Genomic DNA, 17833 nt, shown 5'->3' on the forward strand with positions numbered 1-17833 from the left:
GATAGTCCTCTGCTATTTCTTCAACCTTGTCTTCAGGCAGCCACATTTTGATTCTGAAGATTTTCCATATTTTAATACTGATTAGTTTCAGTTTTGGTAGAAATTAATTTTCAATTTTGCCAGGGTGGCGGCTGAAGCTTAGCCTACTCTTATAGATTTAAGGACCACCAAGGGATCTTTAATGTGCACAACTTGCACACAGGGCCTCCAAAATTTTTCACCCTTATTGAGAAGATAAGGAATACTTGATGCGACCAAGGCTTGCCCAGGTAATTTGAACTTGACTTCCCTGCTGCAAGCCAGGTTGTTATTGCTTGTTTGTACTTGTATCTATAATAAATTAGAAACAGAGGAAAACCTCGCGGGTGTTCAGTAGGTGCTCTAGTGTGGTTTGCTCCTTCTTTCCTGCCAAACAGTAAGTGTCCCTATCTCTCTTTTTCTTTGAATGTTACTCTCTTGTAAACCTTATCAAATCTTTGGCACTTATATGACTTATTTATGTTGCAATGCAACGAAACTATCTAAAAGTTAAAGTAGAAGCTTTTTAATGCTTTATTTGGCTATGCCAGAGTATTTATAAATTATCACAACACTGATGGACAAAGCGGTAACACGCACGTTAATCTCCATGACCAAACCTGACAGAAAAAGTAATAAATGAAAGCATGTCTGCTTCTGAAACAATTTTAGAAACAACGACCTGTTTTAGCATTCACTACGGAAAATTTGAGAGTGTACCAGTCCCCATGAATGTTTGATCTACAGGAGAACTGTTTCCTGTATAAAATTAGTTTCAGTTGTGACAGAAAGATAGAAAAAAGATGAAATATTTTGCTCACTTTAAGTTTTCACCGCTAAATTCTTTGTCTAAAAATTTGCTAAACTGGTCCTGTCCTGCGGGGTCACACAGCAACTCTTCTATACTGAAAGCCCATCTTTTCACTCTGCGTTGTGGGATTTCTCTTGGATTCCTGAAAAGAGACAAAAACCAGGCTTAGGTACAGTGTCTACGGAGTATGTTACATCTGATAATGTTTTACATTTTTGAATGACACTACTTATATGTAAAATTTCCATAAAATGCAACAAGGCTGGTAGTTTAAGATTTTGTGTTGACAATTCATGCAAAGTATGCACAAAAGAACTCGTGGAGCAAAAGTGATGAAAAAATTGCTTGTGGAAAGACTTGACAATGATTAAGACCTGTCCAAAGCAAAAGTCAGAGCCTCGGAGGGAGAGCTTTTTCACACCACGCCCCGTCCCTGTGGAACGCTTTACCATCTCATCTACGGGACTCTACAATTTTATCAAAATTTAAATCAGCACTTAAAACACATTTGTTTCAGTCCTGCTTCAATCTGTCATTTCTGACATTGCCAATACAAATATTATTATGTTCTCTCAGTATCGATTATGTTCTCTCAGTATCGATTATGTTCTCTCAGTATTTATTATGTTCTCTCAGTATCGATTATGTTCTCTCAATATCGATTATGTTCTCTCAGTATCGATTATGTTCTCTCAGTATCGTTTATTCAATCAGTTCTGTTCTGTAAGAATTTATGACTGTGTGAATTCATCAATGTGTGCGAGGTTGTATGGATAAGCCTTGTGGGATTGTCTTTACTCAAGGATGTGTGAGAGAGAGAGAGAGAGAGAGAGAGAGAGAGAGAGAGAGAGAGAGAGAGAGAAAGAGAGAGACATAGACAGAGACAAAGACAGAGAGACTGAGAGACAGAAAGACAGAGACAGAGTGAGAGAGAGAGAAAGAGGATTACTACAGGAGCTGTGCCCTGCATATGTTCTTTGTATTATTGTACAGCGTATTGAGCACTTCTTTTGTGGAAATGCGCTATATAAATGCAATTTATTATTATTATTATTATTATTATTATTATTAAATGGCAGATATTGAATCAAGAACTTTGAAACAATGTACCTGAACAGTAACTGTCAAGAACCTAAAATCACTCACATGGTCTTTTCCTGTTCCCAGAACTCTGTGCTGTCAGAGATCCAGGGATTGGAAGTGTCTGGACTTGTTATGAAGGCATCAAATTCTGCATATTGCTGGTAATAAGCTATATAACTGCAAAGGAAAAGTGACAGGCATAACATTATCTTTATTGTAGGTAAAAGGCTATATAACGAGAACATTGAACAAGCAGTCCAAGAAAGAGAAAATAGACGTAAAAATCTTGAAAACAACCCAACAATAGGAAACAGAATGAACTAAAAAGAAGCCTCAGCTAAGGCCAAACAGACAACACTCTTGGCCAAAAGATGTAAATGGAGCCCCACAGTCGCAGATCTCGACCTACATAGAAACGGAGCCAAATCATGGTCCTTCCTCTCCAACTTGTGTGGAGAAAAGCGCCGAAACAACCCTAAACCCATGGACACAGAGGAAGGCACCATCGCAGAAGACCAAAAGAAGGCAGAAACCTTCAACAAGTTCTTTGCCTCAATAAACAAAGCCACACCTCACTCTGACCAACATAAAGACTGTCTGAAAAAACTGAAAGAGAAAGAGCATGCGCCAAGTGTAAATATCTCTCTCTTTGAAGATGACTTCATACTCACTGAGCTCAACAGGGCAATGAAGAAACTGAAGCCTCGCAAATCCTCTGGACCAGATAAGACCCACAATGAAATTCTTGTCAACCTCAATTGACTCCTACCCAAGTAGTTCCATCCATATTTACACTGATGGGTCAGCCTTCAAGGGAACAATTAATGCAGGCTTTGGAGTAAGAACAGAACATCCTGACAAGACATGTGAAGAACTATTTGATGCTTGTGGTACTTCTTGTACAAATCATGAGGCTGACGCCATTGCCATTGAAGCAGAAATCCTCCACCTGACCAACATTTTCACTATAATATATCCAGACAAAATTAAGAACACTGTTATCTTCGCAGATGCAAAATCAGTACTCCAAGCTTTGGAAAACATGAATTTAAAAAGCCCAGCCTGCCTATCTGTGGCTCAAACAATTAACAATTTCATGCAGACCTACGCCATCAACATGACTTGTCAGTGGATACCTGGCCACAGCAACATCCCAGAAAACGAGAGAGGAGACACCCTTGCCAAGAAGGGAGCATCACAAACACAACCTCAAACCCCAGTATCACAACAGACAGCCAAGAACATCATCAAATGCAACACCAGGGAACAGTGGCTGAATGGATGGGCTATGGACAAAACTGGAAGAGCTGTATTTGCACACATGACTGCTCCCAACTCAAAAGATGCACCAAACTCCCTGAGTAGAAGAGAACAAGTCACTATCATTCACCTGCGAACACAACACATCCCATTGAATTCCTACCTAAATAGGATCCGCAAGGATACCCCACCTGACTGCCCATTGTGTGACTGCCAGGATGAAACAGTATCACACCATCTCTTTTCCTGCCACGCACTTAGCGACCTGCGTAGCACCTACCTATCTGCCTCCCTAGTGACAAAACACAGCTGAAAAAAACCTGTAAATTCTATGCCATATCAACAGGCTGAAGGGCTAGAACCCAGATGATCGCTGGATCGGAAAAGTAAAGTAAAGTAAAAGTAGAAGGCTATATAATGACAAATTCATCAACTCATCAATAAAGAATATCAGTCACAGTCAGAGCTGTGTTTTTAAAACTTGGTATATCAAATGAAAATCTCATGTTAATTCTAACAGGTACTCCTGCGAATTCTGAGGGAAAAGTGACATATCCAACATCCACACTACAGTTGTCTCTCGATCAAATTGACATATTATAATAATCACAGGCGGAGGGTAAAATTGGACAAAACAAGAAAAATACTGTCATCCTAACCCAATAATAGAGAAGCAGATGCTGCATTAAAAGTGTTTAAATAAGAACAACTGCTGAAAGCTCAATTTTTCATCAGCGTATCATATCTCCATAATATAAACACTAGACCTAAAAGTATTCTTTATCTGCTCTGTAGATTTGGTGTGCCCATAAAGATAAGAAATCCTAGTTTTAAATACCAGTTCATGCTCATGGCATTTTAGCTCAGTAAATGTAAGTATTCTTTGATTTCTAAACAAAACCCTGAAATTACAAACAAGCTCTTTTACTTCCTCCTTCTCTTTCGGACCCTGTAGAATGTCAAGTGGTTGTCTTCATTTACTGACAAAGATGTTTGGTAAATCTTGCTGATACATTTATAAACATCCAAACCATTTTTTACATTTCTGTCCCTTATACTTACCATTCTACAACTTTAGAAATTTTTACCCGTCTTTTTTCTAATTTCCTCCGCAAGACATTGATCTGAGGAAAAAAATATGGATAAGATAAAATGGGAAAGTACAATTATCACAGGAGTGAAAAATGAAACATGGGTAGAGAACAGTTCACAAACACAATTTCCTGACTTTCGATTTTCGTTTGGCAAAGTAAATGGGCTCCAATTTTGCTTCACGTCAACCCAACAGTTTGAAAAGTTTATAATAAAAAGTTGTGAATCTTATGAAAAAAACAATTTTGACAGAAAACCCAATCTTTCCCTTTGACTCTACAGTGTTGTTAACATAGCCTCTGGTGTCATGGGGAATTATACAAGTTCCACCACATCATGTTGGAAAATACTTGAGAGCAGGCAAGCAAGTAAAGGCCATAAAACCTTTACATTTTTAGAAAGTAGAACTCACTTGTGAAGGAGTTGAAATGTTTGGAGGATTAACGAACTAAAATAGCAATGCAAATTACGGATGATTAAATTGGCTACAATACCACGGAATGAAAAGGACAATGTAATACTAGGAGGGTTAAAGCATTATTATTTTTTAAAGTAACCAAACATTTACAATGAATACAACCCCCCCCCCTCCCTAGTTATGATCAGTTAAACAGAAATTTTATCCTCTAAATCAAACAGATTTCTCTCTTTTCAAACATTTTGAGGTACAAAAAGTGGGATGATTATAAAACTCCGTTATTCAAGAGGTTATCTCTAAATTAGCCCAAAAAAAACCCCTAATTGTTTGCATTTCCTTTTTTTTCTGTTGGTACAGGACTGACATTTATACTTATTCATATTTGCACATTTCATAAGTCAAATGTTGACAGGCAAATTCTCTCCAAATAGAATATTGAGCATTAAATAAATGTTTGAGCAAAATTAGAAAATCCTGTGAGAGTAGCAAGAGTCAAGTTTTCTCTCCACATAAGCAAATATACTCTTTACTCCTGCACACCACTCTGTACAACCATTATGATCATTAATGGGAAGTTATGTAAATGCTAGCTGCCAGCGTGATTAACCCTCTCACTTCTGTTAAGTTTTGAAATTTTGACAAGAACTAAACTGTCAGTCAGGGGAGGAAAAAAACCGTTATGCTCAGGCAACATTAGAGGGCAAAATTATTTAATGAAACCTGTAGGTTGCTCAGATCTTCACATGAGTAACAAAGGATCAATGCACAAAATTGGTATGTGAATTTTCTATAACAGTTTTCTAGACTTATTTTGGTGATATGTTCAAATACACTGAGGTCTGCCGGTCTGCCAACTGCAAACTGCTGAATAAGTATTTGCTTCCAAAACATCAAAACCCTCTGCAAACCTAAAAGCACTAGGGGTTAAGAACAACTCAAACAAATGCAAAAATGCTCTAAACTGCACACAAGCAGAGCTCAATAAATTGATCTTAGTGAGGGATAATGGGATGGCAAGTAACTGCTTGATAACATTACGTTTAACCCTTTCCTGTCTAACCTGCTTTTTCCTTATCAACGGGGGGAAAAAAAACAACCGTATGAAAATATCCTTGTTCAAATAAGAAAATGTCAAATGAAAGGGATACTAGCCTTGGCAAATAGTGAACCTATTCAAGAAAAAATACTGTAAAACTTGACTGTAATGTATAACCAGAGAAAGAACTATTGAGGTTTTACCAGCCTTAACAGAGTGAAAAGTCAGAGCTTCACACAATTTATTGCAGAGTAGCAAAAGCTATTCATAATGAAGATGCTGGCACCAAGATGTTAAAACAGAAGCTCGGAACAGACCCTTACATATTTTGTAAGTGCAAGTTTTCAAAAAGTCAAATCGTAGCTAGTTATATTTTCAGAGACATGGACAAACTGAATATTATACTTTACTCTTTGCGTAATAAAATCAGCCAAAACCTCTTATGGGATGAACTTTGGCGAGAAAAAAAGTTTAGGAGGCCAAATCTCTTGAGTTTCAAAATAAACTGATTTTTTTTTTTTGGCATTCATTTTCTGTGAAAGTGAGTCATTTTGATTAACATGTTTGATGATTCAGCCAAAAGTTAAAGTATTAATATCTTTTTTTTAAAGTACTAATATATTGAATAAGCTTTTACACTGATGTTTGATGTGAAAACGAGAAGAGCTAGACAAAGTTCTTGAATCGAGCTCATAAAATCCTAAAGTGTGGTATAATATCAATTTCCCATGAAAGATACAATTTTTAAAACATCAATGATTTAAATTATATTAAACCGATTTCATTTGATCATTGATCACTATGTTGCTTTTCTCCTTCAGTGAAGTAAACACCTTTTATGTGCTAAAAAGTGCCACAGCTCTATTAACTTACAGCAGGCGGATGTAAAATTAACACACCCATGTTGACAAATTTTTACCTTTAAAAAAATAATTCAAAACTGATATCCACTGTAATCTTTTAACTACACGTACTTTAAATCTAATTCTTGTATGAGCCCACCCCTAGACATATTTCTTGGCTGATGTATGCACATAATATCCTTACACAATAAAATAAAATACAAAGTTGAAGAAAATTGTTTTCAAGTACTTTACCACCTGCAAATGTGAATCATAATATGTGTCATGACATGGTGGAATCAGGCGCTCATCAATTTTTGGGCATGTGGAGTTAATGATATCATCTGAAAGCTTACTCATTTGCCTTGCTTTCAATTAAAAAATATCAATTTAGTTTGAATAGAAGTCGAGATATTTGCAATTGATGAAGGTGAGGTAGCCTGGTTTCAGTGGTCAATTAATCAGATAATGGGCGCCAAAGTTTGGGAACGTAAGTAGAGTCCTTGAAAACTGAAAGTTACATATTTTGTGTCTTAAAACAAGGTTTTTCCGTACAATTCACATGAAAATGTGTTTTCATATGAACATAAAATGTGTTTAGCCAAAAAACAAAATTTCGATAGCAATTGCCACAATGGTGGAAAAATGCCCTTTTCTTCAATTTCATTATTTTGATGAGTGCCTAATTTCACCTCCATGCCTCACATATTTCAATAAACTGAAGTCTTTTCATTAAGGCCCTATAGGAAATTTGGAATTCTAGAATTTGTGGAAGACTGGTTACCCCTTTATTTTTGTAAGGTGTCATCACTGTGCATATTTAGAAATAAGTTATTTATAAGAAATGCTTTGAAAACATTTAACTACCACAGGCTAATTTTACCCTGAACAAAACCAAATATCATTTTCTCACATTTATCATTCCAAAACCTGATAATATCGAGTCTTAACACTTAGCAGTCACACAGCAAGCGGTACAAAATACCCCATCTGGTCACCCAGCCAGGAGAGCGATGACAACCGACTTCTCAGGCCTGTTGCAGAAGTGACCCGAACGGATAATTATCATCGGTGCGTTATTGCACTAAGTGACCTCAAAGCGTTAACTTGAGAGGCATGAAAACATCAACTTGGTGTTTCACCCATTCTGTCTAACTTGTTCTTCCTCGTATTACCCCGTAAAACTTCAACAAATGAACAAAAATATATTTTTAGTAAAACCCTACAAACATGTTCAATGGACCAGAGAAGCTATCCGTGTTTAGCAGATTTCTTGTGGATGAAAGTTGCAATGCATATAATAAAATGCGGGAAAAGAAACCTGGTTAACGGAATTTTGTACTAAATGGCTTCGGGTTAAACAAAGTCTACTGTACATATGTAAATTGCATTTACAGAATGCAGAAATCATGGCATAAAGACAAATACATTCAGGGACTGCAGTAGAAGACTAAACTATTTCACAGTTCAATGTACAAAAGATCTGCCGTAAGCTGATAAAACGCCTTATCTTTTTTTAGTCACTTGAGACAAATACAAAGATATTTTTTCTAAAATCTAAGCGTAACCTTCCAAAATTTGACTTCTCATTTATAAAAAAAAAAAAACTAGACACAATTTCACTTTGATTTTTTCACACAAGTATGGTAATTGGTCAGGCTTTCAATTTAGCAAATAAAAAAAAATTGGCGCCAAAAATGAAAAAAGAAGGCGTTTTGTCAGCTTATGGCAGAGATGTGCTGAACATACTTCCGAGGTTTCACTCCTAACGGCGGCGCGACAAGTACAGAACATTTAATACTAAGAGGGTTAAAAGCTACAGTCTCTGAGATCTCACGGGGAATCATTTTACTCAGGACGAGCTATTGTTGACTCAGGTACAAGTATCAATATCAAAGAATCCATAGCAATTATGAGCTTACTTCATGTCGTATGGAGTCCCCAGCCGTGTGAAGGTCGGCCTCAGACACACTGGGGCTTATTCGCCCTCCCGGGACTGCATAATTGGGCTGCAGAGCAGAAAAGTGGGATAAATTGGGTAATCTTTATAATTATAGAATTATAAATCCTTTGTACACATGCTGCACATCGACCCGTGAAAGCAAATTTGTCAAGTGCCAAAAATGACAATGTTTAGGAAATAAACTAACACTATGGTTAAAACTAGATATTACACTGAATTTCATAAGTTTTAAATATAAATCTATTATTAAAAAAAAACAAAAACCAAGAAGATATTAACGAGAGTGATGATTGTATTACACAATGTAAAGAGTCAACATTTTCAGTTTTGAGTTTTTCCAAACAATTGTGATAGCACATTTTTGATTTCCATGGGCCTATATAAATATATACACACAAACACTGATACTCAAACAAACGCACAAACACACACGTACACACACACACGCAAATTAATACATACATATGAAAACTTAAAACATATAATTGCTCTTGTGATCCTTTCACTTCTCCCTAGCAATCATTAACACACACACACATCATGCGAACATGTGTATACACACACATACACATTTAATCATACACAAACACATGTCAGCATAAACACAAAATTTCATCAATCAAAGGGGGTTCTATGGGCTATCAGAAGGCTGGGCATTTTTAGAAAGTAAGAGTAAGGTCGACTATGACCAAGAGGGCCATCAATTGCTGAGGAGAAGTGGTCGCTTTTAAGCACAAGGAGGCTATCCCAAAAAATGATGTTTTGAGAAAATCGAAGGTAAAGTTTCTGCCCCTTGTTCAGTTTCTTTAAAAGACAAGGAGAGTTTTCTGTATGACCAAACAAATATACACACCAATGAAACCAAACTTCTCCTATAGGTAGGGCAAAGCCCACTTTTGGTGTAGTTCAAGATTTCTGGAAACCCCCGAAATCTGGGTTAGCCAGCTCGTCCTTAAAAGCGACCAAATGTGCGAGTCTTAGACAGATGGGTGTCTGGGAAAGTGTCATTATACTATCCTCATCATCCAGTGCCAGATCTGCGACAGACATCGGCGATCATGGTTTTCCATTCATTCCTTTGCTCGGATGCTCTCAAAAAAGCTACGCTTCCCTGATATTTCCCAGTTACCCATTCGTTTAGGTTCCCTAAGTATGTTGTTCTGGGCCTACCCCTGCCTCGCTTGCCCTCAATTTTACCAGAGAGAGCTAGATATTCAAGACCCTTACATCTATTCAGGTGTCCCAAAAACTGCATTTGTCGTTTCCTGATTCATTATAATATACCCCCCCCCCCCAAAAAAAAAAAACCAAAGGGGAAAAGTGAGAAGTGGTCAATTGTACAGGTGACTGTGTCTTGGACAGGGGGTTGTTATACATGTTTTTTTTTTTATAGTAGAGGGTTTTACGGCGCTACCAACTGCATAAGGTCATATGAGTGCCAAGGGTTGGGTGTCAACAGAGAAGTCTTTACAGGGAATCAGACTTACTCTGCTCACCTCTCTAGCTTCAACAGCACAAAGTCTGCATCAACTATCAAGGCACCCCGGAAATAGCAGGTCACAAGAGAGTGACAAACATACAAAAGAAGTAGAGGAAATGACAATAGTAAGGATTAGGAAAGAAAAAGCAGCAGTTCCCTGTTGTAGATCAGGCACAGTTATGAGCGTGACATGAATCAACCCATTTACAATTATACTATGCTTGAACGATAAATGCCCCCCTTTGGGAATGGCCTAAAGACACTGCAGTCAGTGGCACTGCCCCAGAGGGTAAGGGGGGTCGTCAGAGCAGGTATGGCTTTATTTCTACAGAGGAAACAACTAACTGGGCAGCAAAACCCAACTATCTCCATTCTTTTTAACATTGAAAATGTGACTTCTTCTTAAGCTCACTCTTTGTTATGAACTGTTTTCACTGTTATTAGAAATGAAGACAGGACAAGAAAGCACTGAGGTCGCGAAAAGTTCTCTCACAAACTTCAGCTGTATCAATGCTTCTAAGAAACTATTGCTATCTCCCAGATCAATCCATGTGTGCGTCTTATTTAAAATAATGACAAAAAACCCAAAAGCAAGCAAGGCAAGAGATCTAAAGGTGAGATTAAAAGAAAAAAGCCGTTCTGATTATTTTTATTTCCCCGAAAATAAACCTTATCTTACTGTTGAAGAAAAACAATAAATAAATACACAAAAAATTCAGATATACAAGCTTGTGCAAAACTCAGTTCCTGTAGATGTTTCTGCTGTGTAGGATATATAATGGGCACATGAAAATGGAAGCATAATTATTTTTGTCAAACATTAACAAACAGAACTTTAAAAAATGTGTTTAAGTGCACAATGTATGCTCATACTTCAAGGCTGCAAATATGTACCAAATTTCACTAACAAGACAGTAGTGAAGAAAGAGTAGATTATCTTTCACAATAATGATGTGGCATCAGAGTTTTTTAGTTTTATTTGAATATCTATCTCTCTTTTTATTTTACAAACTCACAACACTCTCTCACTTACACACATACAGAGAGAGAGAAAATGAGAGAGAGAGAGGGAGAGAGAGAGAGAGAGAGAGAGAGAGAGAGAGAGAGAGAGAGAGAGAGAGAGAGAGAGAGAGACACACACACACACAGAGAAAGAGAGAGAGACATAGACAGAGAGACAGACAGACAGACACTGACAGACAAATAGAAAGAAGAGAGAGAGAGAGAGAGAAGGAGAGGGGGAAGGAGAGGGAGAGAGAGTCTGAGAGAGAGAGAGAGAGAGAGAGAGAGAGAGAGAGAGAGAGAGAGAGGGAGAGAGAGAGATGCGTACAGCACAAACAGGCAAACAAACAAACACATAGATGGTACATAACTAGACAATAAAAGAGAGCTATAAAGAATGAGAGAAAGATACAAAATGATTGTCAGTTGCAGAAACACCAGGATAGTTTAGTTTTAGTAAGAGTTTTACGGCACTTGCAACACAATAAGGTCATATAAGTGCTGAAGATTTGAGGTGTTACAAGAGAGTAACAAACATAAAAAAGAAGGAGGGGAGATAGAGACGATTGATTTTTTTTATAGGAAAGAAGGAGCAAACCACACCAGAGCACCCACCAACCACCCACTCCGAAGATTTGAGGTGTTACAAGAGAGTAACAAACATAAAAAAGAAAGAGGGGGAGATTGAGACGATATATTTTTTATAAGAAAGAAGGAGCAAACCACACCAGAGCACCCGCCAACCACTCACGACAGGAAAGGAGAGCACTCAAAACTTTGTTCAGAAAAGACAAATGAAAAGAAAAAAAAAATTCGGACACCACTAAAGCACATACCCGACTCATCTTTGAGTGTCTGTTCATTCTGCAAGCTTTCTTAATATCAACTTCTGTAGTATTTACACAACCAGGCTGAAACAAATAAAACAGGTGCAATAAAGGCGGTGATCTAGACCAATGAGTAGCTTCTGTAAAAACAACCAACCTACAAAAAGAGAGGGAAAAACTTATATTCTTTTATTTTTTCGGCGGTGATCTAGAGAAATGAGTAACTTCTGTAAAAACAAAAATCCTACACAGAGAGAGGAGAGAAAAGCTGCTTACATTCTTTTCTTTTTTTCCTTTTCTTCATCTTTAAATCTTTTTCGGGTACCCACTAGGTAGTCAACAGAAGGTGGTGCTTCAACCACAGCATAAAGGACTGAACACATTTCATTTCTGGTACTATTACTCTTTTATTACATTTTTTTTAAAAACATGGATGCACCAGTACTGACTTTCAACAGCAAAATTGCCTTAAAAGTGTACAATATAATGAGGGATTTCTCAACTTTTCCTACTTATCCTTTATAATTTCAACCTGCATTTAGAACATGACGTAAGAGAACTTTTAGAAAATTCACGTTTTATTCTCAGGAAATATTGTTTATCTTGACAAATCATACACTGATAGAAAAAAAACAACAACACTAACATTTTTTAAACAATAACACTGCAATAATGCACACTTATATAGAAAATAAGCAGATGCACATAAAGCAGAAATCAGCGCCAAAAGAAAGTGTTGAAGAGTTTGTTGCACGATAAAAAGAAAAGTTCATTGTTATATTTTACATACAAAAGACTTACATTATACTTCATGCTATTGTTGACAAATACAAGGAAATCCACAATACAAACAAAATATGATCTATAAAATATATTGAATGATGTAATTTTGTTTTGACAGCATATATCTGATTCACTTGGCCACCTGTTACGCATGTCACTTGACCAGCCAGCCTCGAGAGCCTAAAACACCAAGCACTCAGGCTATAAAGGAAGAGGAAGGCCACGCAAAGGGTGGATTGAGGGAGTCAAGAAAACCCTAAGAAAACATAACATCACAATAGAAAGAGCTGCGGAGCTGGCCTACCATAGAAAACTGCATCACCCCTCCACGCTTAACGGCAACAGAGGATGAAAAAGTAAAAAAAAGTAAGTAAGTACCTGATTCACTTAGCCTCTTATGTTAGTGTGAGCGCACTGATAAAACACAAGAAAACTTACCACAGGCCGATGGACATCCCAAAATGCCCGCTCTTGACTGTCCAAGACTTTTCGCTCTAGCTTGTCCCTCTTTTTATCCACCCTGAAAACATTGAGGAACAAATGTATAATTGGGCGGAGGGATGGGTTTTAATTCAGGTAAGAAATGAAATGCTGCAGTCAGATTTTCCTCGGGTATGTGGACTGACACAATGATGAATCATCAAGGTTTTGGATAGGATTTTTCTGCACTTGGAAATATTAGCTCATATCAGCACTGTCAGATTATTTAACACTGTTCCATCAATTGTGTCTGAATAGGTCTTTCCCAATCTGTCAATTGGATTTTTTAAAGTGATAAGTTGTTTTGCCTTTTATATTGTGACGTCAGCACATGCGCCGATTAACGAATACACAAACTTTTAGTCGGTGCAACATTTATTTCGCCGATAGGTGGAAAAGTGTTAAGAGACAGACTTTCTAGACGCTAGACGATCTTATTTGTGACAATGGGGGCATCAAACAGGCACTATTAGGTTTAAAAAAATGATATCTGATTGTTCATTTTTGAGTATGCCTTAAAGTTAATTCTTTGAGTTCCCTAAGCCAACAGGATCTGAGCCCAAGAGATCCCTTGGGTAGATTGCTGTATTTACTTCACTGCACAATGAGACAAAGTGGCCCACGCTCAGTTTTAGTTTTAGTAAGTGTTTTACGGCACTTGCAACACAATAAAGTCATATAAGTGCCGAAGATTAGAGGTGTCACAAGAGAGTAACAAACACAAAAAAAGAAGGAGGGGAGATAAATACAATAGATGTTTGATAGGAAAGAAAAAGCAAACCACACCAGAGCACCCTCCAACCACCCACAGCCCATGCTCAGGCATGCTGTTGAGTTCACTATGGTCAAAAGCACCACCACTCACTCTGGAGCAACAGAGAGTCAAAGTACAGTCTATCTTTTCTCAATCTAGAAGAGAAACCCTCTTCACACGGGCAGTATTGCACACAGACGGATCTCAAAGGCCGCCACAAGTAACTTACGTCTGTAAGCAGTACTGCTCGCTTTCAGTTCTGTGGTCCTCAAGCCAGAAGTTTTCCATTTACCCCTGAGGAATACTTCCCCCAATGTCTTCTTTTTGTGACTTTGCATATAGGAGACAGTGGATCATCACCTATTCCCTTAAATGAAATCAGAGTGACACTTCTCCCTCCAAAACCTAACATTTTCTTGACAACATTCTATGGGACATTACAGCAAACTTGCACTTATCACTAAATGGCATTCGACAGAGGATGAGAGCAAGGCTATTGCTGGATCAATAACAACACGAACGACAGCAACAGCAACAGCAACAATGGCTCACATATGGGCTAGGAAGTTGGTGCCATTTTGTCCAAGTTAAAAGCATAAACTTTCTTGTCAAAAAGCTATTATTCATCAAAATTTAATCTAGAATTGGTACCTTTTAATTTAATGAGGGAAACTGCGACAACCACCCACTCTATATAAAATTTACCTCAACAAAGTTCAATAAGAAATGCCTTTATGAAAGGACTTTAACCTGTAACAAGTGACATCATACTGTAGGGAACACCCTTGATGGATGAGCCGCCATAATAATATGACAATAATTCAATTCATACAAAGAGCTGTTAACTCCACATCAAATGTTTAGAGGCTGACTTTGGTTTCTTATCAGGTTTCTCTTGTATGGAACGAACTCCCACATAACATAAGATCTGCCCCAACAATTTATATTTTAAAAAATCAACTGAAGCATTTTTTAAATTCACAAACGCATGCCTGTCATAATGATGTATTGTTATATATTATATATGCATGAGTATGCCAGACTGTGAGACTGAAGAGAGAGAACGGAAATGTTTTTCTATCTGTAGAAAACAAATGTTTTAATGAATGTTTCTAGTTACTCATTTTTCAATTTTATTGTGACCGTTCATGAATTTTTATTTCATTGTATATTTTTTAGTGAACACGTTTCCGACTTCACTGCGCGACTGTTATTCTCATAGAAATTTTTACACATATCCATAAATATTATATGCATAATACATTGTTTTACGTACACGCACGTCGATTAATTTTTAAGATGTGATGTTGTTTTCGATGTAATGCGCATTGAGCATTTTTTTAGAAAATGGAAATACGCAGTATAAATGTTATTTATTATTATAATTATTATTATTTTCATCTCCACAACTCACTTGGCTTGTGCTTCCGCTTGCATAAAAATAAACTCCCACTTCCTGGAGAACATCTTCTGTAACCTTGCCAGGTTCTCCGCCTCGTAGTCCGCCAGCTCCAGCCGTTGCTTGTTCTGCATGGTCCTCTTGCATAAATAGACAGCTGCCGAATACAAGAATGTCGCCGTAAAACCTCTACTAAAAGAAAAAAAAAATGAGAACAAGAAAAGAAAGGCTGCGGGGTTAGACTTCAAATTTATACTGCCCCGCCAAGGCAGACCGATGTATCGGCAAAAATTAATTTTTGCATCTTCATTTAAATGGACGCCTATACCCATTCTGCATCTTGTGTCAAAGGCAGGAAGACGTATCTGCACTACAAATAAGATATTTCACTATGCCAAACAGACGTAACTGAAGGGCCATGCCCATATTTTCAATAGCAGCGCGACACAACTCAAAATAATTTAAAGTTCAGATACGTCGCTCTGCCTTGGCACGGCAGAATAATTGTATAATGTTGTACAAATTTTCTTTATTTCTTTCCACGCCACAGGGTTTTCCAGTTTTGTGCCTGGCCACTGGTGTTCAATATGGTGAACGTGGAACGTTCAATATGGTGTTCAATATGGTGAACGTGGAGCCCACAGAGGTCAGGTGTTACATTTATTTTATTCCAGAATTAAAACTGACCATTTTTTTCTCCAATGAGAACCATCATTAATATCAAGCTCTAAAACTTATCATCAAAAGACACATAAGGAATGGATTGATGAACATAAACCATATTATCAACAATAGATCATGAATTGACAATGATGCCACACCAAATACCGTCCATAAATCATGGTTTGCTACAGACAGAGATGAAATAAATGAGAAATGTTGAGCAAATTCTCAAAGAATAAAAAACCTTCTCAAAGCTCTCTGCTTTGTCTTTTTCAGGTAGGATTATTTACCTATATTAAATGCTCCATGAATGACTTTAGTTCCTAATCTCATTTTTCTCATTCTTCATGGAGAGTAGTTGGGATTATCTCAGTTGCGTTTTCAGATAGGAAAAAAACCCCCTCAGAGATGTCATGTACAGTTTTTATGTTGAGAATACTTTGGCAGTTGAAAATAGGAGAGCAGGCAGTCCCTATGTGTTTATAAATATACATGCCGTCAAACCAGCTTTATTTCTTCTTGATAATGCGCGATTGTCTTGGACAGGTTTAGTTTTAGTTTTCGTACAGGTTTTACAGCGCTCGCAACGGCATAAGGTCACATGAGCGCCAGAAGATTAGAGGAGTTACAAGACAGTAACAAACACAAAAAGAAGAAGAGGAGATAAGGACGACAGATGTCTCACAGGAAAGAAGAAGCAAACCACACCAGAGCACCCGCCAACCTCCCACTGGGACAGGCTTGGTTGTATATATAAATAAGATATATATATATATATAAATAATATTACATACATATTATATTTATGTACCAGCCTATACTGTCCTTGACTTTTCATTCACTGTTAAAAAATGGCTAAAAAATGTTTTCAAACACACGTATAGAAACAAAAAAAACCTTACCATAATCTGTGTTCTCGGGTTCCCCACATCTAGAGGGCCAGAAGCAAGGTGTCTGTGGGAAAAATAAATCACACACACTGTTAATCAACAAGTTTTTAAAGTCAACAAATATAGTACAATCAAACAATGTCATTGAATGTTTTTTTTTGGGTGGGTTTTTTTTTTTTTGGGGGGGGCAAGATGTGTTTAAAAAAATGAGCATTTAAGAAGTTTTATTTGAGAGTGAACATGTTAACATTATTTCAAATTGCATTGTCTGAGAAGTTTTCATGGTCGTCCATCAGTTTGGTTCATTCTTATTAGAGATGAAAATTTGTTAAATAGGTGGCTCCTCTTAACTCAGTGAAGATCGGCCTTCTGGTCATTTGAAAACTGTTGAAGAGGAGGTATTTCGGGGCATTTAAAATGGCCTAAAGACACTTCAGTCAGTGGCACCACCCGGGGGGGGGGGGGGGGAGATTCAAATGTTATAACGCCCATCCTGATAGGAATGAGTCAAACAGATAGCCTTAAAAACTCGACCAACCCAAGCTCAAAAACATCTAGTTCGGGATTTGAACCATGACCATAGGCACCTCAGCCCAGCAAGATAACAACTGACCAAACAGCATGCCCAATCTGAGCTGGAACTATTATTATATTACATAGAATTCTTATAACAATCTACAAAAACTAGTCACTGCATTTACTGTCACCAGCTGAGAGCACATAACTCCCACATCTTACATTTTAAATTGTTTAACACATGTAACCCCCCCAAAAGGGGAAACATTTAAAAAGCCGAAATGATAAAATAATCTACATCAAAGATAGACTCTAGTTTGAGCAAGCTGACAAGCCAGAGAAAAAAAATATGCCAGTGCCAGACTTTACAAAGACTATCAAGCTTTGTTAATATTGTAACTAGACACCAATAGGAGAAAAATAGACCTTAATAAGACATTAAACGGCAAAGACTTTCATCTTTCAGCGATCTTTGAGATGTAAGCCGTCACAGGTAGACCTGGAAATTTTTCTCTC

General features: G+C 37.4%; 1 protein-coding gene across 1 annotated transcript in view; it reads right to left on the minus strand.

Moving 5' to 3' along the window:
- The window catches only part of LOC101847431 (regulator of G-protein signaling 7), a gene marked incomplete in the record, with an annotated part of 152658 nt that overhangs the window by 20922 nt on the left and 113903 nt on the right, over positions 1-17833 (minus strand). Inside the window, 8 exon segments of the mRNA XM_035970399.1 lie at positions 840-971; positions 1976-2089; positions 4235-4296; positions 8483-8569; positions 11842-11916; positions 13054-13135; positions 15264-15405; positions 16814-16865. Of these exon segments, the coding sequence (XP_035826292.1) occupies positions 840-971; positions 1976-2089; positions 4235-4296; positions 8483-8569; positions 11842-11916; positions 13054-13135; positions 15264-15405; positions 16814-16865 (746 nt within the window).

This window comes from Aplysia californica, unplaced genomic scaffold, assembly GCF_000002075.1.
Source record: "Aplysia californica isolate F4 #8 unplaced genomic scaffold, AplCal3.0 scaffold00263, whole genome shotgun sequence".
Taxonomy (NCBI): domain Eukaryota; kingdom Metazoa; phylum Mollusca; class Gastropoda; order Aplysiida; family Aplysiidae; genus Aplysia; species Aplysia californica.